This window comes from Phycodurus eques, chromosome 14 (genome assembly GCF_024500275.1).
Source record: "Phycodurus eques isolate BA_2022a chromosome 14, UOR_Pequ_1.1, whole genome shotgun sequence".
NCBI classification, from domain to species: Eukaryota; Metazoa; Chordata; class Actinopteri; order Syngnathiformes; family Syngnathidae; genus Phycodurus; species Phycodurus eques.
In genome coordinates this window covers 4903974-4922360 of record NC_084538.1, presented here as the reverse complement: position 1 = coordinate 4922360, position 18387 = coordinate 4903974, and the positions used below count along the sequence as shown (strand labels likewise).

Below are 18387 nucleotides of genomic sequence, written 5' to 3'. Positions count from 1 at the left end.
TTATATGTGCAGCATATATCATGTATAATATATGTACATACACATATGTAGAATTTACGTATGTATACGCTGTACATCTTATGTATTTTTTTTTTGTTGAGATGGATCTATTTTACTTTTGACTGCACATTCAAAACCTTTAAAATTTCGAATAATGTTCATAATTACACATTATAGATAACCCACTATATGGAAAATGTCACGTGACCAAACCCGGAAAACGTAAATACATGAGCTAACTTGCTGTGTACGCTATGCTAATGAGCTTGACCACGGTTTGGGGACTGATTGTTTGAAACCAAACTTGCTAAAATGTTGTTTACTTTATGGTTCATGTCTTCGAACAAAAGTTAAATACATATATATCATTTAAAAAAATATATATAAATATGATATGACATACAGTATGTAAACACGAACAAAGCCTAAACATTGAATATTGTACTCTGCGGTGACATCTTGTGTTAAATAAGACATTGTATTGTATACATTTAATGTCCATATAGTTCCTTTGTCACGACCTGTTTTGCCAGACACCTGAACTGGGAGGAAGCTGTTCAACCTGATTTGCCGAATGCGGAAGTAGGTTGCGCATACACCGGATTACACAGGTATAATACATATACAGGTTTCCATCCATCCATTTTCAATACCGCTTATCCTGGTTACGGTCGCGGGGCGCTGGAGCCTATCCCAGCTGACTTCTGGCGAAAGGCGGACTACACCCTGAACTGGTCGCCAGTCAGTCGCAGGGCACATATAGACACGGACAACCATTCCCACTCACTTTCACACCGTCACTGAGTGGGAACTGAACCCACGCTGCCTGCACCAAAGTCAGGCGAGTGTACCACTACACCATCAGTGACCATATACAGGTATATTACTTAATATTTTTTAAAGGAGGTTGAAAAAGTGACTTTTTATTTTTCACTTCACATTAAAATAATTTTAAAGTAGTTTATATATAAACTACTTTAAACTACTTTTAAGTGTAATGCAAATGATTTACTACATTAATATCTCGTTTTAATATTTATATCATATTTTCAAAAGGCAAATCGAGATATTTTTATTTCCCAAATACAAATTTTAGCCATGGTGAATATTTAAATATAATACTAATGTTGTATAATTTTGTTTTAATATTTTTATGTAATATTTACAAAAAAATACATTACAATGTGTCCCAATGCTAATAAAACAGCTAAAATGCTATGTGACAAGAATGTAACACTTGTTAATACATCACAACATATCAAGGCAATCCCCAGATATTAAATTATATTTGCCTTTGATCTTTCAGAATAAACTGCAACATTTTGTGAATTGATCATATTCCATCATATCACAACATATAATATTCCTCACATAGCGTGTTTTTTTTTGTTTTTTTTGCATTGCTAACTGGTGTACCTTGTCCCCGGCCAGGACCTTAAAGGAGGCCATGACCTGGTCGGCCGTGTCGGTGTCGGCCGTCTCGCGCGACATGAAGTCGATGAAGGCCTGGAAGGTGACCACGCCCATGCGGTTGGGGTCCACGATGCTCATGATGCGGGCAAACTCGCTCTCACCCTGCCATGCGCACACAAATGCACACAGACACACACATATTTACTATAATTGAATAATTGTTCTGTCTGCTGAATCACTGCTTTAGGTAGCTCTCTTGCTAGTTATTTGGTTAGTTAGATATTGAAATAGCTAGTTCATAAAATACTTAGCTAGTTCTCCAGCTAGTTTGTTTGCTCGGTGGACGGCTCATTATTAATTTAGCTGGTTAGCTAAGTTTAATTTTCCTTAAACAGTTATCTAGCCATTAATTATGTAGCTAGTTAATTTGATGGGTGGATAGCTAGTTATTCCTTTCAGTTTGCTAATTGTCTAGGTAGAATGCTGGTTAGTTCTTTATTTCACTAGTTTTCGCTAGTTAGTTCATCCATTACTTCTGTTTGCTAACTAGGGAAATAATTAACAAGCTAGTTAATTAATTAGCTAGCTACTTTGATAGACTACCTAGGTATTCATTTAGTTAAATATTTAGATAACTAGTTCTAGAGGTAGCTAGTTAAATAGCTATGTAGCTAGTTAGTTAATTAGCTCAAAATTAATTTAGTTTATTAGCTGACATGTTTTCTCGGTAGCTCACTGGCTAGTTATTGAGTTAGTTAGCTGGTTTTCTAGGTAGATTGCAAGCTACTTATTTTGAAATCTGTCTGAAAAGAGAGTGCTACCTTGACCTAAGAGTTGAATTCGTTCAGTGACCAAGCTCGTAACTCACTTACACGTATATAAAATAAATTTGAAATGATTGGAAATGCCAATAATCCGTTGTAGCCACCCAAAAAAACACCAAACAATTATTATTTATTTGTTTTTGGGGGGGAGGCTAGAACAGATCAGTGGCATTTCCAATCATTTCAATGGGAAAAGAAGAAATACAATTATTTTGAGTTAGAGGTGTGGTCCCGTGATGAGTTCCACTTATATCTCAAGGCACCACTGTATATATGGTAAGGCTCTACACACGTGTTACCTGGTCAAGCGATCTCATACAACGCAAATAAAAAGAGACAAAGACTTTACCAGGTTGTAACCAACGGAGATTAGGCAGGACTTGAAGTCGTCGACGTCCATTACTCCCGTTCTCTTCTACAAAAGGGACGAGTGACGGACGGAAAAAAAGAGAGAAAACGAGAGGAAAGCAAAGGGAAACCATCGGAAGAGAGGACAAAGGTAGGAAAAGCAGGGAGGAAAGAAAAAACAAAAAAGGAGAGAGGAGTTAAAGCAATACCTGTGCGTCGTTGGCGATATCGAAGCCCAGGCTGATCAGGCAGGCCTTGAACTCCTCGGCCCCCAGCGTGCCAGAGTGGTCCTGACGTGTGCAGTGGTGGGCATCGGGGTCATGCAGCGACACATAACAGCCGTGACAGCCACAGGACAGGAAAGAGGGGGTGGTGGCATTCGGACAACAGTGCACAAGGTGATTGAGGGTGGGGTGTGGGTGATGCCATGCATAGTGGGTGAAAGGGTGGGAGGTTGGCAGGAAAGCATGCAGGAGACACAGAACAGAGAAGACATATTGCATGTTGGTTAGCAACTGCAGGGTCAACATACACACACACAGCACGCACACACACAGCACGCACACAAACACACGCGCGCGCATGTGCAGATATGCACACATTCACACACGCTGCTTGGCCAGGCCATTCTCAGGTGTTAATGTGCAGTGTGGAAGGCAGGCTCTCAGACCATGTCGTGATCCCAGGATATTAGTTCACTATTTATATATAATATACACAAAATCATGTTCTTGTACACGTAAAACAATCACCACTAATGCTAAATGCTAGCACTAGAAACAGGTTGACTGGCTAGCACGGGGTTAGCTGTGAGACAAAGGATTTCGTGTTGCTGCTAGCGTTAGCTGCTAGCGCTTGCGAAGAACATACAGTACTAGAGTTGCCACTGACCCTGTCAAAGTGGTTGAAGGAGGCCCTGAACTCGTTGAGCTGCTCCTGACTGATGCCTTTGGCGTCTCGTGTCAGGATCTGGTTCTCGATCTCGTTGATGGTGCGCGCGATGGTGGTCAGAAGCTGCTCCCAGCCCACACGGATGTGCTGAGCACGGGACGTAGACACAAACACACAAGTTCAACTCAAATTATCACTTGGGTTTTGCTTTCATAATGTCTCGTTCCCTATGATCCCTTTCCAAATGTCTTTCCATACGATACCTTTCCTAATGTCTCCTTCCTTCTGATTACTTTCCCAATGTCGCCTGCTTCACGATCCCTTCTCTGTTATCTCCTGTCCCATTTTCTCCAGCCCTATGATCCCTTTCCTTATGAACCCTTTCCTAATGTCATCTTACCTACGATGCTTTTCCTAATGTCTTATTCCGAACTATCCCTTTTCTAATGTCTCTTTCACAAAGATACCTTTCCCAATATCTCTTTCCTTATTTACCCTGTCATAACATCTCTTTCCCGCCGCTGACGTTAGCTGCTAGCTGGCTACCTCCATAGTGTAGTTGGTGTGCTTGTTGTCGAAGATGAGCGCGGCCTGGATGAGCTGGTGGTCTCCCTCTAACTGCTCAATCTTCGGCATGTAGTTGACGATGCTGTTCTCATACTGCCGCAGGTGTGCCAACTGGTCCTCCAGCGTGCCGTGTAGCTCCATTGAGATGTAGCCAATCTCCTGTACGCCAAACACAAAGGGGCAAAAGATTATTTCATTTTATTCATTTGCTAGCAGGCTCGCCTTCAGACTGACCTCCATCTTGGTCTGGATCCAAGGCCCAATAACGTTGGCCTGGCTGGCAAACTGGCGACGCAGACGCTCGTTGTTCTGCTGCCGGGCGTGCTCCTCGATCAGGGCCTGGTCACGCTGAGGTACCAGCTGTCGCACCTGCAAGGACAAGTCTTTACCATGTTATAAAGCTGTACTGGAGTTCTATTCAGTGAGTGGCAAAGGACAAACTTTTTCTAGCTGTAAAATGAAGTACTTCAATATCACTGCTAATGATAGCGACTAAGCACTAGTCACAGGGTGACTGATCAGTGTGTCATGAGCTGTGAGAAAAAGTATTCATTATAATGTCATTTTTTTTGTCATTTCAGTATCACAACTAATGTTAGCTGCTTGCTCAAATTACAGGATAAGTGGCTAGTGCAAGATTAGCTGTGAGACAGTATTTCTGTGTCACTGCTGAGGTTAGCTACAAGCTGGTTAGCCCATAGTAAGCTGTGAGACGAAGCATTTCAGTATCACTGCTAATGTTAATAGCTAGCTGACAAGCACGTCACTCGCTGTGAGACAAAATGTTTCAATGTCACTGCTCACGGTATCTGCTAGCTGTTACGTCGTTAGCTGTGAGAAAGTATTTCACAGTCAAACAGAAGTCAGCTTGCTGTCACCTTCTCCCATTTGGCCTTGATCTCCTGAGGGTTGATGGTGGTGTAGGGATTGATGCCGGCCATGTTGACGTGGTAGGTCTGCACGATCTTTGCAATCTCATTGTGAATGCCCAGGATGGCCTGGCGTTCTTTGTCCGCCTCGGGCAGCGTGGCCTTGAACTGCTCGTGGGCTGTGCTGAGGCCCTGCAAAACACACATACTGTAATGTGAGACTATATAGTAAACACCCCTTAAGGAGGACTTGTTATATTGCATTCTCACCTGGATTTCCTCAATGGTGTGGACTATGAAGGAGTCCTGCAGGTCCTCCATGGCACCCTCCATCCAGTTGTTGAATGGAGCCGCTCTCTTTGCGAACTCCAGGTACAACTGATCGATGGTTTCCAGAAGCTTCTCTGTTCTCTGTTGAAAGTCACCACTGTTTTTTAAACATTTGATCCAATACAAGAGCTTTACTTTAGAGATTAGCGTTTAATAGCTAGTAATCAAACTTCAATGTCATGCACAGGCAATGACTAAAACAATCGGATCTTTGGGTGGAGTCCACTTTTGAAGGACTCAAGGAAATGGACAAAATAACCCTAAAATGGCAGCTTCAAACCAAAACAGCAGACTTCCTGTGTGTTTCCCTTTTTTGTTGGTCTACTTATGATAAACAAGTCTGTCGTCAAATTTCATGTTGCTCAGTGAAACTGGATTTAGGGGCTGAATTAAAAAAACATCTAGAGTAAGTCAAACTGTCCACTTCAAATCAAAATGGTAGACTTCCAATGTATTTTGTTTCCCGTGTCCTCATTCATAGTTATCATACAAGGAGATAAGTATACAACAGTCTGGGCTGCTCCGCATGTTGTTTGAAGGGTTTTAATTCACCGTTAGCATCGGTGCTAATCTTATATGCAAGTCCTGGTCTTTTTTTTAATATTACAGTTGATTCTCTGCATAAGAAGTACACCAACATTGCAACGGGCACTGTGATGTTGTGCTGCGATGACGATGCTCAAACAGTATATCGTGCAGCCTTACTTCAGAGATGAAATTTCCCAAAAGTTCACAGGGGTTTATTGCACGTTTGGGACCTAAATATAATAGTATATTATAGACTCACCTGCAGTGCTTCACTGCGTTGCTTGGTCATAGACCCAAGGGCGTCCCAGTGGTCACAAATTCTCTGGCAGCGTCCGTTTACGCTCGGCGAGTCGTAGTAATCCAGCTCGCTGGAACACGGCAACAAAACATGGGTATGTCTTTCGGGATAGCCCTTTTCTCTATGACATCAAACATACTTCCTCCCGGGAGGTAAAAGCGCAATTGATCTCCGATGGCACCGCAAGTAGACGAACCCTTCTATGTCATTTGACCACGGCAGAGCATTTGAGATTTTAGCCTTCTTCTCTACCACCGTATCTTGAATGTGCAAAGTGTAACCTTCCGCCAATTGTTTACAATTATTCTGAAAAGATGTATAAGCTAGATAGTAAGCCTCTCCAGTGTCAAAATCAGTGGAGGTTTTTGTCTTACTTTAACTCTTGCGCGATGGCGGCAATCTGCTCCACGCGGTCCTGATGGGCGGCCAGGTCACTCTCGAAGGCCTCGTGCTTTTTCAGCAGCGCCTTGATCTCAGACAGCGACGCCGTCTCAAAGTCTTTACGCTGCAGCATCTCCTCCTTGCCTGCAGAAAGAAGCAGACAGACAAGACCGTCACAATCTCACAATAGTTTCTCTGGTGATCCAGCAGAGGGCAGTGTGGTGAAATTTTTTTTATGTTGGCGATAATGTGTATAAACTCATAATCCTGAAAATGTGGTTTGCTTGCATCGGTCTGACTTTAAATGCCACCTGTCCTTGCCCTGCACTCCGGTTTCCTCCCACATCCCAATAACATGCATTAATTGGAGACTCTAAATTGCCCGTAGGCATGACTGTGAGTGCGAATGGTTGTTTGTTTGTATGTGCCCTGCGATTGGCTGGCAACCAGTTCAGGGTGTACCCCGCCTCCTGCCCGATGACAGCTGGGATAGGCTCCAGCACGCCCGCGACCCTCGTGAGGAGAAGCGGTTCAGAAAATGGATGGATGGATGGATGTCCTTGCCCTGCTATATGTTGCAGCATAGCTCTAAAGTTGTGCCAAGCAACCATAAACTTTTTCCTTCATAAACTACAATGTTACATTGTTAAAAACAATAAATACAATTCATTTAATAAAGTATAAGCAGTACAGAAAATGGATAAATGGATGGATCAATTGAAATAAATTGCAACTAAAAATTGGAAATAAGAATAATATATCCAGTGTCTTCTAACGTTTAAAATTGAAATTTAAAATTGAAATTTAAAATATAGTAAAATTAGATTACATATACAGAAAAAAAATATGTAATTACATATCAATCAAGATACAAATTACTATAATAATGAATATATTTAAGAAAATTATTTCAATATAAATTAAATTACAATACACTAATTACATCAGCTTTATTAAATGTACTGCACTTTCAAGCAATTAATTTAATTATTGAATTCAATTTAAAATAAAAATACAAACAAAAAATACATGGAAATAAACTAACTGAATATAAATACATTAAATTAGCATACATTCAATGCTACTTGAAATTAATGCAATGAATATAAATATGGATTGTAAATTTGCTAACTAGTTTCAGGAACTTCTTGGTAGTTCTTGGCACTTGCAATTCCTTGAACTGAAACGGATGTGTGAAGCCACACATCCCTCGGCTACAGCTTGCCATGCGCCACAACAACCAGGATCAAATCAAATCAAACAAATCTTTTCCTTTCTACCGTTTTGTTACCTTCTGTCCAGCTTTCGTGGATGGACGCTTTCTGCCGGAACTTCTCGGCCAGGTGGTCCAGTCTCTCTAGGCGGCGGATCTCGTTGAGGAGCCACTCCTCGTAGCCCTTTTCGGCGCCCTCCAGGTTGCCCCATGCGTTGTTGATATCCTGCGGGGATACTGATTGAATCATCTAGCTCAGTGAGACTTATTATGGAGTAGTGGTGGTACACGGGTTCCCTCTAGTGGTATGTGAAAGAATCACAGAATTTTTGAAAATTACAGTATACAAATAAAAAAAGGCAGTACAAATTAAGTGCTTCTGGGTAACCGTGCATCGCATTTAAAACTAAGAGCTGGCGGTGACTAAAATAAACGACTGGAAAATAGTTTGTGAACAGTCTCTGAACAAATTGAGTCTGTGAACGGAGGTTCCACTGTATTTAAGCTTAAAACGTGGGTCACCAACCTTTTTGAAATTGAGCGCTACTTCTTGGGTACAGATTAATGTGAAGGGCAACCAGTTTGATACACATTTCTGAAATGGCAAATGTGTTCAAATTACTTTACATGTTATTACTAATAATAAATTATATTAAATTATGTGAAGACACTGAATATGGTCATGTCATGTTAGTTATATTGGATCAACCACGAGTCACAGCTTAATATAAAATATTAAAGTTTTAAATGATCCCTCCTCCAACATTCCTAGGAAATCACAATGTCCCATCACTTGTGAGTTATTGTTAGAACAGGCCCACGGTCTATTCATTGGGCCCCTTGGGGGCTGCCTGGTGCCTGTGTGCCCCCTTTTTTTTTTTTATTTAGTAAATGTTTTACCTTCATGTATAGTACTTTTTAATACGGTTATATTTAACTTAATTACATTTTATTTTAATCTTAAGTGTTTGTTGAAAAACATTTAGGTACAGTTTATTTAACTTTAATGTGCAATACATTTTAAATGAATCTTTTTTTTCTTCCCCATTGTGCTAAATTTAAGCGCAGCGTTAATGTTCAAACTGCATAATGTTACAGTGGATTAAACTTTTTTTTTTTTTTTAAAATCTAGTCAAGTCAATTTTAACTTTTAATGTAGAGTACTTTTTGAAGGACAGTTCAGTTGTATTTAACTTTTATGTGCATTTACAATTAATCGAACTGTGCATGTTACAGTGACCTAAACTTTTTTTTAACCTAGTAAATAATTTGTTTTTCATGTAAGTACATTTAAGTACAGTTCAAGTGTATTTAACTGGAAAGTACAATACATTAGCATTTAATCTTTAATAACCGTTTGTTTTCCAAACAATTATTTAGGTATTTTTTTCATTTACTTTTGCAGTATGAATAATACATTTTAATTGAATCATTACATAATTTACATTTTTCTATATTAAAGCAGTGTTAATTAACACTTAGCCCTACTATAACATTACTCTCTTATTGGTCTCTATGCTGCTAATTGAAGAGCAGTATTTCTTATTTAAAAAAAAATATTAAAAAGTTTGAGAACCACTGTTCTCGTTCTTTGAGGTGTGAACGAAGGATCTGGACGGAAACTTAACCCACCGACACCATCTGGCCCTCGGAGGGCATGAAGGCGGGCCGGTTGCTGAGCCTCAGCTTGGTCTGCAGTGTGTTGAAGTTGATCTCCAGCTGGCACTTCTCCTGCACTTTGGGCGGCTTGTGCAGCCGGCGGTAGTCGCGGAAGTCTTCCAGCTTCTGCTGCATGGCCTGCATGGTGTTCTCGGGCACGCGGTTCTCCAGCCACGGGATGGTGCGACGGATCCACTCCAGCAGCTGTGGCAAAAGAGCGTGTGTGTGTGTGTGTATATGGACAAAGAAGGGTTGAGACGCATGCAAGTAAAAGGAAGGATGGTGGTGGAAAGAAAGGAAGTGGGACAAGTGGATGTGATGAGTGTGTGAAATAAAGGAAAAATAAGAATAGAGTTACTCCCTGATAACAAATCATGTGGGATTTAAAAGAGTATAGCTGTTTTTTTTTTTTTTTTGCATAGTTAAACATCTTTAACTACAGTTTAAAAACACCCTCATTATCTCCATTCAATCTACGGTGGAACCACTCAAGTCTAACCCCCTGAGATTGTACAATTTGGAATTCAATCAAACTGTCCTGTAAAAAAAATGGTAGCGTTGGTTACCATAATAAACGGTAAATGTGCAAGTATTGCTGATGTTGCATATTTTTTGCCCCCGTATTCTATAGTAAAATTTTAAATTGGTTCAATAGAAAGACACAGATGACTTAATGGTAAAAAAAAAGTTGTTGTTTTTGGTACAGGCTAAAGACATAAATGACTGTTTTGGCTAAATTCATCTATTTTCTACACCGCTTATCCTTATTAGGGTCACGGGTGTGACCTTTGAACTGTAAGGCAGATGCTCTAACCCGTGGGTCACTGTGCTACCCACCTTTAAATTAAGACATAAAATTATGATTTTTTTTTTAAATAAAACAATGAAATAAAAAAATTGCATATGTAATAAATATGAATTATTTTCAATAAAATATAACTTAAAATACATTACATTGAATTTAATTTTAATTGAAATACAGTAGACCCCCACATTGAGTGGACCCCCACATATTCATGGCTCAGCATTTGCAAATTCACCTATTCATCACCGCCCCGCTTATTTGGCTTTTTTTCCCCAAAAAATATTTTCATGGCAATTATAATGAGCGTCAATTTTTTGGGTGGATTTTTGATATTCGCGATCAGGCCCGGTCCCTATCCCCCATGAATAGTGGGAGCCACCGCACATGAAATATATTTATGACATTAAATAGTACGAATCGAAAATAGGTAACATTCTATTCAAACTATATTCAACCAAACTAATGAAATCAAAATGATATATTAAATCAAAGTGCATTACTGACAGTATTTTAAACATAGCTTTAATAGCATTATAAACATTATATACATTTACACCTAAAGTTCTTGAATCCGCTACTTCCTCGAACTGAAAAGGCTCCAATCAGGCCCATGATAAATTACCCAGGAGTCTTTTTTTTTTCATGATGTACCATGAAAAAAAAACAATTGAGAATATTTAAAAAGAGCTAAACCTGCCCAGAATTTCTAATATACTTGTTTCAACTATCACCTATGTGGAGCACAAACACACCCCAGGGTGAGGTAGGAGTTGGGGGGGGGGGGATAAAGGGAGAGATGGAAGGGAACAAAAGAAGTGTGGGGAGCGTCCAGGGTGAAAACGGGGGTGTGCTCACATCACTGGCCAGCTTCTCATAGTCCGTCATCAGTTGCTCATTCTCTTGATTGACAGCAAGCACCTTGCAGATTCTGTTGGCCGCCGTCTCCGCCTGCGACACCAGATGCCATCGTCATCAACGTAATCATCATCATAATTATGATTTTGTTTTATTATTTAAAATGGCAAATAAAAGGTTGCATCCTTGAAATTCCCAACAGCCGAGGCAAACAGTGCAGCAAAAGTACATAGAAGAAAAGCTTGCGGACGATGTCATTCCATTGGCCGCTGCATTAGGCAGACCAAGCCAATGAGAGCCAATACAAGAGCTGTATGGAAATACAGGACACTTTCTCTGTTTGATTGATTTGATTGTTTGAGCCAAAATGGATGCCACATGCGTCCCTATAAGGCAGGTAAAAGGCCCCCCTGGTGGGGTAGTGACAAAGATAAATGAAAGCTAGAATGACATACATATACAAATGTATACAGTATTTATATGCTTCTCTGTGTGGTGTACAACAAAAAGATATATCTGAGTGTAAATTGGGATGAATGACATTGTCCATCCATCCATCCATTTTCTGAGCCGCTTGTCCTCACTAGGGGTGCGGCCGTGGTGGAGCCTATCCCAACTATCATCGGGCGGGAGGCGGGGTACACCCTGAACTGGTTGCCAGCCAATCGCAGGGCACATATAAACAAACAACCATATGCACTCACATTCACACCTACGGGCAATTTAGAGTTGTCAAGTGTAAAAAAATAAATAAATAAATACGAAATTATGAATTAAAAAATTATAATATTCAAAAGTATACTTTTTCATTTAGTTTCCTTTTCTTCTTTTTCAAGATGAAAAAGAAAAAGTTAGAAAAGGGAACAAAGATGAAAAAGAAGGAAATGAGATCATAATCAATTATCCTTATGTAGCTGAAACATAAAATGCATCCCCCTTTTTTGGAAAATGGCTATTATGCCGTGAGTTCATCTGCCATCTTGTTGAACATGTCCTCTGCATTAAGGCGGGAGTGTAGCAGTCACCAAGACAACAGTGCGTCACGGAGGAGGCCGGAGAAACAAAGATGCTAGCGGAACTCAAGTCAAAGTGACATGCAGTGGAACGCCGTACTGCTCTGTACTTATCAATATTTACACGAGTTTAGAAGGCACCATGACTCCTTAGAAGGCAAACGCACGCTTGTTTAACAAACATCCTGACAGTCGCGAACGTCTGCTATCTATATACTTTACAACAATTTTTGTTGTTTTTTTTGGGGGGGGGGGAAGGCTGGAACGGATTAATGGCATTTCCATTCATTTCAATGGGAAAAGATGAGATGAGATACCAGTGTATTGAGTTATGAGGGTAGTCATGAAACAAAATAAAGTCGTATATCAAGGCGCAACTGTATAGGGATTTTTAGAGGACTTTTTAGTGTACTACATGGTCCGTCGCAAGACTGTGCGGACAACCATATAGGTTTACCTATTTATCTACAGTAAGTTTTGATTATTAAGTGGTTTATAGAATAGCTGCATAGCTGGTTTTAGAGCCTGCATTTATCAGTTGGTTTTGGGTTTTGTTGATTTTTTTTTTTAAAAGATTCAAATATTAGCCGGACAGCTCTGTCCAATAATCTGGTGTTAATTTTTTATTTTCCAGTGTTTTAAATGAACCGGCTGTGATGGCTGCATATTTGTATCCAATAATCTGATGATAGTTTCGATTTTCCAGCATTTTAAATGAACCACGATGATGGCCGCATAGCTTTATCCATGGGGACTTTAAGAGTGTTTGGAGTGTTTCAGCTGCTCACCTTCTGCTTGCCCGAGAAGGCGTGGTAGTAACACGACACATAAGTCATGACAGCCTTCTCGTCTGGCCTCAAGGTGCTAATGATATCTGCCGCAGGAACAGGAGGAGGAGGAGGCCGCAGGAACAGAGGAGCAGCAGGAAAAAGCACAGACAGGAGAGGAGAGAAAGAGTAAAAGTGTGCCGAGACAAAAAGGGGCCAGCAGCGGGCGTAATCTCAAGGTTCTCCAGTCTGCCTGCTGTTGTTTGTCTTCAGAAAAATCTCAGCACAATTGATCCAAACCTCTAGCACCGTTTGTTTGGCTTTAATTTGAATGCCAGTGAAAAAACAATGACCTTGTGGAGAGTCTGTTCCATGCGAACTAGTACACTGGCGATGACTAAACGAGAAGCCATGTGTGACGATTGATCAATTAATTAGTAGAACACATGATATTAAAAAAATAAAAACAATTGAAATACAATGAAACCATGCTGGCTTTTAAAGATATGGGGGGGGGGGGGCTATTTTGATCACATGCAAAGCATTATGGGTTGATGAAATACTATATATGTACACAAAAATATTGTATGATCACACAACATGTCATCCATTCATTGCACATCAGCAAGATGGCTGCCCCCGTGTTTGTAAAAGAACATTAAAATGTAACATTTGACACCAGTTTAGCCTTTTTTACCCACAATTGCAGGCAAAATTGAACAAAAGTGCCCCTTTAAAGATCTGCATTTAGCTCAACTCAAGCGGCATGGTCACGTATTTAACTTTTTGCCACAGCGCCTCCTGGGCTCTGAAACAGCAACAGCGAGGCAGACCAGAGATTCGGAGAAAAATCCTATGATCCCTTCATGCGTTTTGAGAACATGCAGAGAGGGTGTGACCCCTTCAGGGAAGCTTGTGCACTGCAGAGAGAAAGTGTTAGGGTAACACCTGAGGGGTAAAAAGACAAAGTGAGGACGGGTGGTTGTGGGAGAGGAGGGTGGGGAGGAGGAGGAAGGAGCTGCATCCACGGGTACCTTCTGGGCGCCCGAGAAGGCGTGGTAGAAGCTAGAGACGTAGGTCATGATGGCCTTCTCGTCCGGACGGGCAGTGCCCACAATATCTGTCGGGGAAGGGAGGGATTCAGGGGAGGGAGGGGGCGGGGGGTAGAGAGAGGTGTGGTGGAGGGAGGGGGGGGGGGGGACTCGTCATTGAAGAAGTCGAGCTCAGCATCATCGCCACACATCTGCAGATGTGCTTGGAAGGAAGGATTTGATTCATTACATAATCATAGAAACAAACATATAAAAACGTTTCTGAATCATTAAAATATATTTTTTTTTACACCCTCTTTTTTGAGCCTCAATGAAATGAGCTTGTTTTGTCTTGCAAATGAGCCGAATTTAAATGGAATGAAATAAATATATAATATATTTAGAATAATAGATACTCTTAATACTGTGTGCAGCAAAATTTTATTTTACCTTCATATTTTGAAATGCAATTAAATTAATAAAAAATAATAATTTTAATGCTGTTTGACACAAAATGCATAATATATATCATGCATTTTATATTTTGTATATATATATATATATATATATATATATATATATACACACACACACACACACACACACACACACACAATTAAGTTGGGACGTTGTGTTAAGCAAATAAAAACAGAATACAATGATTTGCAAATCACGTTCGACCTATATTTAATTGAATACACTACAAAGGCACGATATTTAATGTTCAAACTGATAAACGCTATTGTTTTTAGCAAATAATCATTAACTTGGAATTTTATGGCTGCAACACGTTCCAAAAAAGCTGGGACAGGGTCATGTTTACAACTGTTTTACATCACCTTTTCTTTTAACAACATTCAATAAACGTTTGGGAAGTGAGGACACGAATTGTTGAAGCTTTATAGGTGGAATTCTTTCCCATTCTTGCTCGATGTACAGCTTCAGCTGTTCAACAGTCCGGGGTCTTCGTTGTCATCTTTTATGCTTCATAATGCGGCGCTGCATTTTTAATGGGAGACAGGTCTGGACTGCAGGCAGGCCAGTCTAGTACCCTCACTCTTACAACGAAGCCACGCTGTTGTAACACGTGCAGAATGTGGTTTGGCATTGTCTTGCTGAAATAAGGAGGGGCATCCATGAAAAAGACGCTGCTTGGATGGCAGCATATGTTTCTCCAAAACCTGTATGTACCTTTCAGCATTAATGGTGCCTTCACAGATGTGTAAGTTACCCATGCCATTGGCACTAACACAGCCCCATACCATCATAGATGCTGGCATTTGAACTTTGCCTCCATAACAGTCCGGATGGTTATTTTCCCCTTTGGCCTAGAGGACACGACGTCCACAATTTCCAAAAACAATTTGAAATGTGGACTCGTCGGACCACAGAACACTTTTCCTCTTTGCGTCAGTCCCTCTTAGAGGAGCTCGGGCCCAGAGAAGCCGGCGGCGTTTCTGGGTGTTTTTTCTTTTGCTTTGCATAGTAGAGTTTCAAGTTGCACTTACGGATGTAGCGCCGAACTGTATTTACTGACATTGGTTTTCTGAAGTGTTCCTGAGCCCATGTGGTGATATCCTTTAGACATTGATGTCGGTTTTTGATGCAATGCCGCCTGAGGGATCGAAGGTCACGGGCATTCAATGTTTGTTTTCGGCCTTGCCGCTTACATGCAGTGATTTCTCCAGATTCTCTGAACCTTTTGATGATATTATGGACCGTAGATGATGAAATCCATAAATTCCTAGCAATTGTACGTTGAGGAACATTGTCCTTAAACTGTTCGACTATTTTCTCACGCACTTGTTCACAAAGAGGTGAACCTCGCCCCATCTTTGGTTGTGAATGACTGAGCAATTCAGGGAACCTCCTTTTCTACCCAATCATAATTCTCTTAGAGAAAAATGCATGATCTTAATTTATAATTATATTTTAGTTTAATCAACACAAATAACGAAACCACTTTGACAACTTGGCCCAACATTTCCGTGTAGTCTGTTTGAAAATGGCGAATTCCGAAATATGACTTTTCAATCTCGCACTTTTTCATAATTTAGCAGCTAAATAGAGATTCAAATGATTGTCAGTCAAGACGACAGTTTAAAGCTACTTGTAAGGCTGAGCTCAGATATGTTAACATTCAGGGGTAACCGTTGATTGAGGGAGATTATTTCACCTTCTGCGTCCAACATCTTAGGAATGTCCAGGTATTTCTCAGCCACGTCGAAGGCAGTGTTCAGGTTGGTCATGGGGTCGTCCTGACGACAGAAAAACACATCGTTGGAAGCGTCCTATTCCCCCTGCCCCAGAATCATAATCGTACTGGCCGTCTGTCCTCCTTGAACCAGGAAGTAGTCTACAGTGACTAACAGTTCAGCCTTGGCGGAGGTCCGCTCTCTACTGAGTGACACTCTAGTTGTGTCGCGTGTGCTCTAACCTTGCGTAGCTTCCCGTAGTCGATGAGCTCCGGACGGTGCCGATGAATGAGCGCACAGAAGCCCAAACCATCTTTCCAGCTGAAGACCAGAGAAAGGAGAAAACGGCACGTTAGAACGAACATTTGAAATCCAAATGTTTAACAAACATGAAAGCCAGAAAGTTGTCTTGTGGGAAAACAAGCAATTTTCTCAACTTTTCAAGGGGGCGCTGTGACTGAGTTTTGACTCGGGTAGTGTTGGGGACACCTCAAACATATTTTCAACAAAAAAATGTGTTTCCCCAATAAATAAACAAATACAAAATAAGAAAAGGTGTCACAGGAAAAAAAAGATGCTTAATATACCAAATGACTGCAAACAACTTGTGTCTGATGATGAACATGTGGAAATGCCATCAGATCTAACAAGTTGATGAAAGTATACACTGAAGGACACTTTGGAATATGATCATAGAATGACAAATTGCATTAAGCATCCTTTTTTGTTGTTGCCCTGAAAGGAAACTTTGGTGCTGCTCAGCTTTCATCTTGTAACTCATTTTGTAAGTATGCTACCATCGTCTTTGTAAAGTATCTGATTTTTTGTCATAATTAAATCAAATTAAGTTGGAAACTTCTTGACTTAATAGTTGGTGTTGCTGTTTTGGGACTGATTCAAATGACTATGCAAAACCGCCGCATAGCTTTATCAAGGGTTAGATTTTTGATGGATTCAAATGACTACGCGGACGAGCCTGCATTTATCAGGGTCAGTTCTGATTGTAGAGCATTTTAAATGATGCACACATGACTTGATTTGTTTATCTGAGTTCCTTTTATCCACAGCCTACATTTAACTGGATGAATGTTGAGTTTTAAAAGTGAATATTAAATATTTAAGTATTACATTTGATGTATACATTACATGAAACAATCATTGATCATTTTTACTTTGACTTTTTACTGCTTTGGACGAGCAATGAAGCAATGAAGGCCGCGCTTCAACATGCAAAGAATAATAAAAAAAAGAAGCTATTGTTTACTCGTCTGCCTCACATCTCAGGTGTCACAGAGAGACCACATCAAAGCGTCTGACCCCCCCCCCACATCGGACCCCTCAACTCCACCTTTTTTCTTCTTGCCTTTCATCCACATGTATCAATGATTCAACAGTCTGGCAAAAACAGACATACAGTACAGGACTGTACTCTACTGACTACATATTATTTTACTTGATAGTCTCTTTCCACATCTATAGCATTATGGTAACAGTGCTGGTCTAGTGGCGTCATGTCATAACCATCTCATCCTGGGTTAGTTAAAGTTCAACTTCTCATCAAATCAAGCCAAAAGCATATTTTGTAAAAACTTGAACCACACGAGACAGATAATTAGACGATGAAGTCACTCGTACTGTCAAAACATTATGAAATGCTGCCTTTTCGATGTTGTGTGTGTGTGTGTGTGCGCTTTTAGTTAGTTGAGCTGGTTTGGTTAGCTTAGGGGCCTTAGCCTTAAGGTGGCTAGCAGGTAGCGCTGCCCAAAGAAAACAAAAAAGTAACCTGGAAGGCACACTGAGTAAATCTTAATTACCGTGCCTTTCATCTGTACTAGTATTTGCTTGCTAAATAAGGTATTAAGGTAACAAAATATAGTACTACCTTGAGTTACAAGTGCCCAAACATATTGGTTTTTCAAGTTAGGAGCTTCTTAATTGTGCAAAGCCCCCCAGCTCCCCCCAGTCCGGGGAAATGCCATACCGGATGCTCACGCAATGAATTAAAGCAAAGAGGATGAAACGTTTGGGTTCTGACCTGATGTGAAAGTTCTGAATGTTGACATTCTTGTAGGGTGCCGTCTTCCGCTGGCACCATAGCAGGAGGCCCTCCTTGGCTGACGTCTCTGAGGTCAGGGAGAAGGGAAGAAGACGGAGGGATGACTTTGCACTCATACATGCTGTTTACTTGTAGTCTAATTGTAGAGGTCGAGTGATCAATCACTGTGGGATTGCCCCCACGCGCATGCGCACGCACACACACACACACACACACGCTAATTACCTTCAACGGAAATGTCTTGGATGGCAAAGCGGAGGATGATGGTCCAGATCATTCCCAATGTCATCTTGGCATTGCCATCTACGATTTCTTTACACAAAAAGAGGTGTGATTAAAAAGAA

The 18387-nt window shown here is 40.6% G+C and overlaps 1 protein-coding gene across 5 annotated transcripts in view; it reads right to left on the bottom strand.

The window, feature by feature from the left end:
- The window catches only part of actn1 (actinin, alpha 1), a 45312-nt gene that overhangs the window by 532 nt on the left and 26393 nt on the right, over positions 1 to 18387 (bottom strand). Inside the window, exons 4-21 of one of the 5 annotated variants that reach the window (XM_061697044.1) lie at positions 18269 to 18355; positions 18023 to 18110; positions 16230 to 16308; positions 15969 to 16050; positions 13796 to 13881; positions 10982 to 11074; positions 9295 to 9525; positions 7741 to 7888; positions 6443 to 6593; positions 6030 to 6138; positions 5183 to 5323; positions 4922 to 5104; positions 4278 to 4412; positions 4023 to 4202; positions 3477 to 3623; positions 2795 to 2875; positions 2587 to 2652; positions 1417 to 1575 (exon numbers count right to left, since the gene is read on the bottom strand). In XM_061697044.1, coding sequence (XP_061553028.1) covers positions 1417 to 1575; positions 2587 to 2652; positions 2795 to 2875; positions 3477 to 3623; positions 4023 to 4202; positions 4278 to 4412; positions 4922 to 5104; positions 5183 to 5323; positions 6030 to 6138; positions 6443 to 6593; positions 7741 to 7888; positions 9295 to 9525; positions 10982 to 11074; positions 13796 to 13881; positions 15969 to 16050; positions 16230 to 16308; positions 18023 to 18110; positions 18269 to 18355 — 2246 coding nt within the window. Of the gene's footprint in view, positions 1 to 1416; positions 1576 to 2586; positions 2653 to 2794; positions 2876 to 3476; positions 3624 to 4022; positions 4203 to 4277; positions 4413 to 4921; positions 5105 to 5182; positions 5324 to 6029; positions 6139 to 6442; positions 6594 to 7740; positions 7889 to 9294; positions 9526 to 10981; positions 11075 to 12782; positions 12869 to 13795; positions 13882 to 15968; positions 16051 to 16229; positions 16309 to 18022; positions 18111 to 18268; positions 18356 to 18387 lie in introns of all 5 variants that reach the window. The other 4 variants (XM_061697045.1, XM_061697046.1, XM_061697047.1 and 1 more) reach the window with 4 other exon arrangements.